Source organism: Pezoporus wallicus, unplaced genomic scaffold (genome assembly GCF_028554395.1).
Source record: "Pezoporus wallicus isolate ANWC-B61680 ecotype Strahan unplaced genomic scaffold, APGP_CSIRO_Pwel_v1 scaffold_3294, whole genome shotgun sequence".
Lineage (NCBI taxonomy): Eukaryota > Metazoa > Chordata > Aves > Psittaciformes > Psittacidae > Pezoporus > Pezoporus wallicus.
The window spans coordinates 10,734,730-10,745,431 of NW_026635478.1; the positions used below are offsets into that span (position 1 = coordinate 10,734,730).

The window sequence follows — 10,702 nt, forward strand, 5'->3', positions numbered from 1 at the left end:
AGCAGGGCTGGACAGATCAGCACATCTATGACATAGAGGAAAGGAATCCCTAAGTAGACAAAGCTTTAGACTGGGGCTAAGACAGCTGTAGCAAATTGATGGATTTTCCTCTTCTTCATGTCAGAGCCCAGCAAAAGACACACAACCTTACTGACTGACATGCAGACTTACAGCTGAACTTACAGACTGTGAAAGAGCAAGTAAAGATTTACAACAGCTAGGACAGCAACACAACACACAAGAGCTAGTGGGGTTGTGCATCTCGCAGTACTACTCACTCCTCAAAACAGTATTTCTCAAGGAAAAAAAAGAGCAATTCTGGCTCTCTTTATTACTTGCTTTTAACTGTATCACAAACTGCAGCTCTTAACTCAGCAACGTTCACTAAACTAGACAGAAGTACTGAAAACCCAAAGGTACTTACACCTCTGGTTAAGGTTTACTTCCAAATGCGATTAACTGATACAGATACACATTTAAAGTGAGGTAGCATGTTCAAACAGCAACTGAAAGAAAAAGCTTTCAGAGTTAGGCAACAGCAGGCTGCAGAAATACAGCAGTTTTCAAGTAGCAAAACTAGAAAAATATGAAATTTAAAGAACTGTATTGTTTCTGAAGATGTACATCATCTCGCACAGCAAAAGTTTCCAAGTTAGCAGGTTTGAGGTGATGCACATGTTGAGCTATGCCAGGGAATTTACTGAGAAGACCTACCCCCTTTTCCATAAGTGTAAATATCTCAAAACATCTCAAATTTAAAACACATAAAAATCCACAAGCAAAGCCCAAACATTTCTAAGTTTTCTAAGTTTGCTATTTTAAAAAGCAAGCAACAACAAAATCTGCCTCACTCCCATCTTGAGATGCACTAGATGCAGTTTTTCCAGTTAAAAAAACACCAAAACCAAAACCAAGCCCCAGGCCTGACTTCAAATGAAAATCTGCCCCTTCGATACTCCCTATGACATGGGCATATTTACATGGCTTAGTTATTCACCACTGCCATTACTCTCCATAAGACTCTCTTACAGAACTGGGGCTCTGCTATAGCCTGTTCACTTCCCTAACTGTTTTTCCTCTTGTAGAATCTGGAGAGTACAAAAGCCTCACAAGAGCAGACTAAATTTATGACTATAGATATGCAAATTTGACAGAATAATATTAAATATTTAATTAAGTATCGGTCCAATTAAATACTGCAGTTTTTGTATTTGTTACAGGCAGGAACAGCTTTGTATTTTTAAATCCTCAAACTGGGCTGCATATATGATGTATCCTGTGCTATGTTACACCCCCCCCCCTTCACAAGTGCGCAGCTGCATCTAGTTCTGTAAGAATCAACATGCTAAAAACATACTTGAATTGCTCTTATCTGTCCGTAGGCAATAGCAACACATGTAACTTTCAAGTTAATGACAGTATATCCAATATACAGCAGTAGGTAGTTTTGATCAGGAAATCAACAGCTATTTTGTGGCAATAAATAGCATCCTACAGCAATGCAAGGCTGCTAACTCAGAATTACAGAAAACTACTCACAGGTCAACTCCAAGTTCACACACACAACCCTACATTACCTGGTGGCTGTTTCTCCCATCCCTCCCCCAGTATAAAAAGAGTTGCTGGTATTTCTATACTGCTAAGATGAAGAGCATTCAATGATTCAGTGCATGAAGATAAACCCCACATTGGGGATGACAGGCCTCTTGCTGCTTCTGATCACAGCATTCATGTGGCAGCCACCGCTTACACTGAAAAGCAACATTACATAATAAGTTATTTTCAGTTTTCTCATTGCTAATTTCTTCCCAGTCGTCCAATGCTTCTTCATTGCTGTCTGCTTCAGAGGCGTTCACCACTTGCCACGAGAATGCAGAATATCAGCGGAAGCAAAGAAATGACGCAAGTAAGAGTAAGCATGTCAGCAGAAGTGGCAGTAATGGAGTCAAAGACCCATTTTGAATTACAAACAATAATAAATGCTAATATCAGATATTTGCAGATTTTTCTAAATGAGATGCCAAGGGCAAGAACACTGTGCTGCAAACATCAGTTTACTTAGCCCTTTACTTGCTTTGTAAAGCGTGGTAAACTAGCCAAGTAGTGATACAAATGTTTAATTCCCATTTCTGTTAATTATAAAAGAGGGCCACCACTGTATTCACATCCTTGTCTAGCACTGTCTCCATGGAACGCTGCTAATTCAAGTGTGTTTGTCCGAGCCTTACAAAAAATACACCAAGAACATAAAAGCTTGAAAGTAGGTGCAAGTTACACAAATACTCTTAATATATTTTCCTTTTGAACTCCCTTTAGGCACCAAGGCCTGTGTAATCAAGGCAACAAACTGGACTGAAGTCAGACATATTTATGAACAGAAAAGAAAGCTAAGAAATTAATATTTGAAATCAAGGAAATATACATCAGTACACATAATTCTAGAACAGAACCACCACTTGTACAGCAGGAGCATTTCTCACACAAAATCTGCAGTTTGAGCTGTGAAAAAAGCCGCTGCTACTGCAGCGAAGAGCACCCGAGCGTCCCGCAGGGTTGGGCTGGGTGTCACAGAGCAGTGAGCAGTGGTTTTTGACGCGACTTTTCCGCGGGGCGCGCTGCCCTCTGGCGCTACGAGTCGGGAAGGGGCTGGCTGTGGGAACCGCTCCTCGTCTTCAGCTGCGACTGGGCGATGTCTGCCAGGGCACTCTGGATCTTTTCCAGCAGCACATCCCCACGGTAAACTACCTCTTCCAGACGGGCAGCTGCCTCGTGGTTTTCTTCTTCCAATCGATGCAGGCTAGCGGCCTTTAAAATAAAAGGGAGAAAAGTGAGGATCTTCAAGTAGAATACAAAATTGGCTTTGCTACTAAAGGATGGTGATGGAACAGCCTGTGCTCCCTAGAAAGAAGGAAGACTCTCTTTCAGCCCCTGAACTACATACTAGCAATTTGTTACAAGCTGCAGCCTAAAACAGTACACATCCACAAGGACTAAACACGACCCCCCCACCAAACAGATATGCTAGCTTCTTTCACACTGCAACTCAAGGCTCAGTGCAGCTTTTCTGGACAAGAAGTGAGAATTTATCCCTATCCTCACTCCCTTAACTGAAAGATGCTCAGCAAGATGTAAGCATAACACAGTTCCAGCCTCCCTGCCCACAGCAGAGGGTTTAGGAATAGAGGATCTTTAAGGTGGCTTCCAAACCAAACTGTTTGGTCATTCTGTAACTTACTTAAACCTTTCTGTTAAATAGCATATTTCAGGTGAAACTGTATTATTTAACCTCTTTTTTTTTTTTTTCCAATATTTTATTTCAGAACCAAACTGCTTTTCCGTTAGGCAAAATTTAGTGAAACAACATTTTAACTTCAAGTATTCTAATACTTGAAAATATTTACCAAATTTAAAACTACTAAAACTTGTTCTAGCTGCATAACAGAAGAGACAAAACAAAATAGTTTCAAACTGGTATTTTTTTCAAAGCAGCTATACAGGTCCTTAAGAAGTCATGTTTAAGGCAACTGACAAATTCTATCTACATATTCACCTGCTGTTCTGCAACACTGATGTTCTTAGTGACAGTTAATATACACATGAAGGACTTGATAGCCCCTGGAGAAAGGATCACAGAAGAAAGATGGCAAAAGGGAAAAGTTTGAAATTGAGAAGCCAGCTCAGTTCCATCAGTCTTGGTTGTTAAATAGTTGGGTGCAGGCAAGGATTTGAGCAGGGTATATATTGCCAACTTATCACAAGGGAACCCAAAAGGGACAGGTAAATTGTACTGTGCATTAGTGTAGCAGCCCCTTTTACCATTTAAAACAAGCCTCAGATATGAAACATGCACCAAGACAACCTTAGTATTAAAAACAGGTTGGCCTAAGTACACTGTATTAGCCAAGTATGTTTACTACTTCTCAACAAAGCCTATACATATTTTAGTGTTTCAAGCACCTTCAAAATAGGGTTTTTTTTAAGAACATAAGAATATTTATCTTTAATATTGCACCAAATTAAACAGAAAATAAAAATCAAAACTAGAATCAGTAAGAGATGGAAAAAAGATCAGAAATTCTGGTGAAGCGAGATTCTGCATTAACAGAGCAAGAAACTGAGTATCAGCTCTAAGGCAAGCATGTTCCTACGGGACAACCAACTCCTCCTTCTGGAGCACCCCACCTTCCCTGCATCAGCTGTCACTATGATCAGACCCTGCTCTATCATGGAAGAAGCCTGTAATTTGTCTGCAGCAGGACAGCTGTCTTCAGCTACCAAATATGCAGTTACACAGAATTATGCTGGTGTTAACAGGCCCAATTAGCATGTTCAGCAATTGCAACACTTCCAAATTTAACCTCCCCTGTTTAAAACCAAATGTGATGTCACTGTCAAGTCATTTGTATTTGGCCCAGCAGGCACCTCTAATATTAGTCTTCGTAAAATGACTTTGAACAGGTTTATCAAATTGGGTGAAAAATCTTCAGGTGATCTTAAAGCAGTTCCAAGATCCTCCAAGAAACATCACTCTGCGTTTTAAAAAGAAAATACTTGGTGCAAATCTAGCTAGCACTTACACATAAAGGAAAAGAAAAATGCTGTTTAATAGGCAAGATCTGTAGAAAGAAAAAATCCCAAACCCCAAAACCAACACAGCTGCATTCTTTGAACTTCGGGTTCAAGGAATTTTTTGCAAGTCAGAAACAGCTGAGTATTGTGAAAGGATTCCCAAGCTGTTTTCAGCAGTTCAGCTCCTGTAAGGCAGGAAATGGAGGTTTTGATACTGGCTGCACCTGCTAACAGCTGCCTGCCATCAGCTGTTTTCTCTTCCCAAACTCCTCCTAGAGTACCTGTAGTCTAAAAACAGAAGGAGCAAGAAACAAGAGCACCAAGTTTAGCTGGTCCAAAGAAGGACACCCTACGACTGAGAATTGAAAGTACTGTTTTATGACAGAGCTGGAAAACTTAAATGTTATCCTGCAAACAACCAGAAATGCTGTAGAAGAACGAACTTCAGTAAAGTGTTGATTCTGAAGCTGCAAAATAAAATGCTTCTAGTGAGTAAGAGGACGTGAAAGATTATCCAAGGGAAACATAACAAAACCCAAAACAACAAAAAATAAAAAAAAAAAAACACAAAACCAAACAAAAACAACACCATCACAATGCATCAATCCTGTTGCATCTGCTGTATTAATATTTTAATAGCTGGGGAAAAAAGGGCTAGCAGTTTCCAGTATTGCGGTGTTATGATAAAAGTGCTTCTAAATAGAAATCAAAACCACATTCTAACAAAACCCTAAGTTTTAAATATTCTCACTGTGTATAATTTTTAGAACTAGATGCAAGTTTAGTATTTCCACTAAGCCTATATGGTACTCGCAGGCTACTCCTATGAAAAATTCAGGCTTGTAACAAACTCATTGTTCAAGATTACATGGCCTGGAGAATAAAAAAAGGTGTTTTAAAGCAGGAAGAAGCTTGTCTTCAATTACATTCTGATATTTTAATAAAGACCACTCTTACCTGCAAAGCTGCTGTTGATTCTTCACTCGGCAGGGAATCTATTAGAACATCAATATCTTTTGCAGTTCGTGCAATCAGTGCTGCAAACAGCTGGGCGTACTCTTTAAGAAAAGACAAGGCAGCCTACTTAGTACAGGATCAGAAATCAGCACAGCTCTGTGCACACAGCATAGAGAGTTCTGGAAACCTGAAGGATGCAGGTGTTAAAAATTCCCCTACATGAACAATAATATTGCAACTGACAAGAACTCAAACTCATGTTCGACCAATCTCTTAGCCTTTTATGAGGAAATAACATGGTGGATGGATGATGGCAGAGCGGTGGATGTGGTCTACCTTGACTTCAGCAAAGCATTTGACACAGTCTCCCACAGCATCCTCACAGCTAAATTGAGGAAGTGTGGACTGGATGATCAGGTAGTGAGATGGACTGTGAACTGGCTGAAGGAGAGAAGCCAGAGAGTTGTAGTCTATGGGGCGGAGTCTAGTTGGAGGCCTGTAACTAGTGGAGTGCCTCAAGGGTCAGTACTGGGACCAGTATTATTTAATATATTCATCAATGATTTAGATGAGGGAATTGAGTGTACTATCAGCAAGTTTGCTGATGACACTAAGCTGGGAGGAGTGGCTGACACGCCAGAAGGCTGTGCTGCCATCCAGCGAGACCTGGACAGACTGGAGAGTTGGGCAGGGAATAGCTTGATGAAATATAACAAGGGAAAGTGTAGAGTCCTGCATCTGGGCAGGAACAACCCCAGGTTCCAGTATAGGTTGGGAAACGACCTGTTAGAGAGCAGTGTAGGGGAGAGGGACCTGGGGGTCCTAGTGGACGACAGGATGACCATGAGCCAACACTGTGCCCTTGTGGCCAAGAAGGCCAATGGCATCCTGGGGTGTATGAGACGGGGGGTGGTTAGTAGGTCGAGAGAGGTCCTCCTTCCCCTCTACTCTGCGCTGGTGAGACCCCATCTGGAATATTGTGTCCAGTTCTGGGCCCCTCAGTTCAAGAAGGACAGAGACCTACTGGAGAGAGTCCAGCGCAGGGCAATGAAGATGATTAAGGGAGTGGAGCATCTCCCTTATGAGGAAAGACTGAGGGACCTGGGTCTCTATAGTTTGGAGAAGAGGAGACTAAGGGGTGACCTTATTAGTGTATATAAATATATAAAGGGGGAGTGTCACGAGGATGGAGCCAGGCTCTACTCAGTGGCAAACAATGACAGGACAAGGGGTAATGGGTACAAACTGGAACACAAGAGGTTCCACTTAAACTTGAGAAGAAACTTCTTCTCAGTGAGGGTGACGGAACACTGGAACAGGCTGCCCAGGGAGGTTGTGGAGTCTCCTTCCCTGGAGACATTCAAAACCCGCCTGGACACATTCCTGTGTAACATTATCTAGGTGTTCCTGCTCTGGCAGGCGGATTGGACTAGATGATCTTTCGAGGTCCCTTCCAATCTCTAGCATACTGTGATACTGTGAATACTAGAAGGTAGATCGATTCCAATCCTAGATTAAACAAGGTAACTGGTTATACAAAGGGCAGGGCTCTGTATAAATGAGAAAATAGCCAGAACTCCATCACGGTTAGCCAGTTAAGAAATTACTGATAGCAGCATTAAGCATCTTAGTCACTACATAAAGTATTGAGAAGTATCTAAAGACTAACTTTTCAGCCCTTGCCTTGAAGTTTGCCAGTAGACTAAATGCGGATACAAAGATAGTGATTCAAATAAGATGGGTTATTTAAATCATGCTAAGCTGTAGGTCAGTGGTGAAAGAATTTGGGGTTTTACAGTTTAAAGAAAAAAAGAATCCCTATTCAGCCACAGAAAAAGTGAATTTGCCCCTGAGAAATGGAGAAGTATTGGAAGTTTATAACAGACCTTAATTTAGCTGCTACATCATTGAAAGAACTGCATGGACTTTTAATAAGAGGCACCATAAACCAGAAACAAAGCCTCTCCATATGGAATTGCATCCATTCATTTTGAATTAAGTTCATTTCTACCAGTAAAATACTGGAATAGCCCTTCTCAATTTATAATTTAAGTTCTAGGTATTAGTTTATATTGTTTGGTTCCTGAATGATTTGTGGAAGTAAGAGAAAACACCTTCTAAGAGCAAAAATCTATAGAAGAGACTGACATTCTCAAAGGTACACTTCCAAAAAAAAAAACAACAACCAAACCAAAACTAACAAGAAAAGCAGCATATCCACTTAAAGCTCACTCATGGTCACCACTGTAGAGAGTTTAAGGCCTTATTATTAAGACTTCAATTATCTAAAGACCATAACTGGTATTTTTGATATTCCTCATCAGCATGGCTAATATAGCTGTATGGTTTTACTGAAGTCACTGTACTCAGAATTTTAGGAAAAGGTAAATTAAAAGAGCAGTCAGTCATGACCTACTATTCTAATACCTTAACAAAGCCTCTATCTAGCCCCTGGCACCACACTGGTACCAGCACCTGGGAGACCAGCAGGGAAAATGAGGAAGCACACAAGCCTTTCAGGTAGCCCTCCAAACTAATCCAGTATCTGAGAGCAAACCAATACAGACCAATGAAAAACTCGTATTTACATATCCTAGAAACCTACACTCTGTTAGGATATCAACTCCTTGATATCCTAACAGACAAACCTCATCTGATACAAGATACATGTAAAATATTTTCAGCAGGAGGAGAGGAGATATATTAAAAAAAAAAAAAAGACGAAAAAAGATTCAGGATTGGAATAATACGGTTATTTAAATACTAACTTGAAATTCTCAAATGAGAGAGAACTTTTAGCTTGCTTGTTAATTGAGTGTCTTAGATCAATGAAAATAAGTGTTTCTTGTGCCTCTCAAAAAAACCAACCAGCCCCAAAACAGAACTGCCAACAGCAAAGCCACAAATGCCAATGGGAAAATTCAACATTACTTATTCCTTAATTAACTACATAAGCAGATAATACATGGAGAAACACAAATAATTAAGTTTACGGCACAGAGAATTTTAAACATAGATAATTTCATAAAAAACCCTATTTCTTTCTAAAAAGATTTACTGGAAGTAATAGACAACTCACTAACAACTTCATGCAGCTATCTTATTAAAATTGTTTACATCGGTGCAGCTACTGTATTTCTGCAAAGAAACCAGCATAAAAAATACACCATAATGCTTACTTAACAATTGAAATTATATTTTCACGATCACAACCTTATGCAGCAAATGCAGCTGACACCAGTTCATGACTTAATTTCAGTATCCCTACCCGATGCAAGTGGAATTGTCTGCATGAAAGAGAGCACAGATTTTGTGTGTTACAGTGTACTAGATCAGAACACGTTCACATGTTATTAGGAGACACAAACAGACTTGCCTTCCGTTGGATTAGCAGGCTGATCTTTGTTTATTGCTGTCTGGATGTTGCTGAAAGAGGCTGGGGGGCCACACTGCTGGAGCACTCCAATGGCATTACAGAACTGGTCTGCCAGCTGCAAGCAGGGACGAGATTATAAACTCATTTCAACAATAAAGCTATTTCAGGTTTATTTTGCACTTCCCCCCCCAGCCCGGCGCTAGGTGGGAGCACACCGCCGCTAACCCGCGGTGACACCCCCACGAGGAGAAATCGCTCTCCCTCACGCACGCAGCGGCTGAGGCCGTTGAGGACAAAAGGGGACGCGGCCCCACGCTCCCTGCCGTAAGGGAGACAGGCACGGGGGCAGAAAGGAGACCCGTGCCCGCCTCACCGAGTTAACCGCGTCCTGCAGCTGCGTTAGCCGGTCCGCCATGGCTCCTCCGTCACCGCCGGCCAGACGGGCGCGCAGCAGCCAATGGGGCGCAGCGACGTTGGTGGGCGGGAGAGGGATGGGGGCGTGGCGAGGACCGCTTTCCGGTGGAGCCGGGCGAACCTGGCGCGCCCCCTGAGGCCGGGAGGTGCCCGTGGGCTGGAGAATGAACCTTTGCCCCCCCGGTGGTCAGTACCTGTCTGGTGTCGGCTGTAGCACAGCTTCAAGGGGAAACTGAGCTGGAGATCTCCACGAGTTTCTTCTGCCTAACTCCCTGGTGGTGCTGCGTGTGCAGCCACTCAGCAGCAACGCATATGTCACGAGACATTCGCCCGCACAGCTACCCTCCTCGCCATGATACCAACCAACCCAACCAAAGTGTTTCTGTGATGGCATGGTTGGGGTTAGCATTTTGTTGGCCATGTGCCAGTTTGGGCAGGACCTTGAGCAATCTGGTCTAGTAGAGGGTGTCCCTGCCCATGTCAGCGGTTGGAACTAGATCTTAAAGTCTTTTCCAACCCAAACTATTCTGTGCTTCTTATGAATGTGGGTTCCTTATTGCTCCTCCATTAAAAAGCCAAGTCACAAACTACTGCACTCTACCAAACTTACTGCATGTTTTTAAGGTGTTTACAACTACTGTTGAAGTCAAAAGGTTCTTGGGTTTCCACAAATGGGATAGATGCTGGACTAAGCCTGGAATAAGTGAGGCTTATTGTATCAAAGCCTCACTTGTAAGCCAAGCCTGTTGCAGGTGCTGCTTGTCTATGAAAGCCGAGGGTGAGCAGTTTGGATGCCGAGCTGTGAGTAAAGAGCGGATGAGGTCTCAGCTCAACTATGGCAGTGGCAAACACTAAATTTAACAGGATTTTAATATCTCATGGATTTTGAATTACAGGAACCTCATTCAGCAGAACACAAGTAACTTCAGCACACCAGATAACGTAATGGAGATCAGGATCCTGAGCATGGCAGGCAAAGCCAGGAGGAAGTGCACCTATGTATATGGAACAGCTACAAACATGGAGCAGCACCCATTGCTGTGTTCTTATGCCAGACGGACAGCTTCCTTTTTCCCTTCAACTGGAAACCAAAGCAAGCTGCAGAAAGAATAAACGCAATGGGGCGATCGGTTTTAGAGCCTAGGTTATGATGCAAACTCGTGAGGCCCAAATAACAAAGTGAAAACACACCCTCAAAAAGAGGTATTTTTAATTTGCCTTCTGTTTCCTCCTACCATGTGCTCATGAATCACCTTTGCAGCCAGAGACGCCTTGAACACGCGCCTGAGAATCCCTGAGGGTTAGCAGCGTTTCTCACTGCCGCTTATGAGGCAAAACCAAATGGCAGCTGCTTTAAAAATTAATAAATAACCATTTTAAAATCCA

General features: G+C 42.2%; 1 protein-coding gene across 1 annotated transcript; it reads right to left on the reverse strand.

The window, feature by feature from the left end:
• Positions 1-417: 417 nt before the first annotated feature.
• MED21 (mediator complex subunit 21) lies at positions 418-9,413 on the reverse strand. The gene is made up of 4 exons (XM_057427830.1): positions 9,276-9,413; positions 8,903-9,017; positions 5,527-5,627; positions 418-2,805 (listed from the first exon to the last, which is right to left on the reverse strand). The coding sequence occupies exons 1-4, from the start codon at positions 9,315-9,317 to the stop codon at positions 2,629-2,631; spliced, it is 435 nt and encodes a 144-aa protein (XP_057283813.1). The 5' UTR covers positions 9,318-9,413; the 3' UTR covers positions 418-2,628.
• Between the last annotated feature and the right edge of the window lie 1,289 nt (positions 9,414-10,702).

Coding starts and splice junctions, on each gene's coding strand:
- MED21 (XM_057427830.1), bottom strand. CDS start 9,317: ATGGCGGACCGGCTAACGCAGCTGCAGGACGCGGTTAACTCG. Junction 9,018..9,275: donor TGCAGGACGCGGTTAACTCG/GTGAGGCGGGCA, acceptor CCCTGCTTGCAG/CTGGCAGACCAGTTCTGTAA. Junction 2,806..5,526: donor AATCAACAGCAGCTTTGCAG/GTAAGAGTGGTC, acceptor TTTATTTTAAAG/GCCGCTAGCCTGCATCGATT.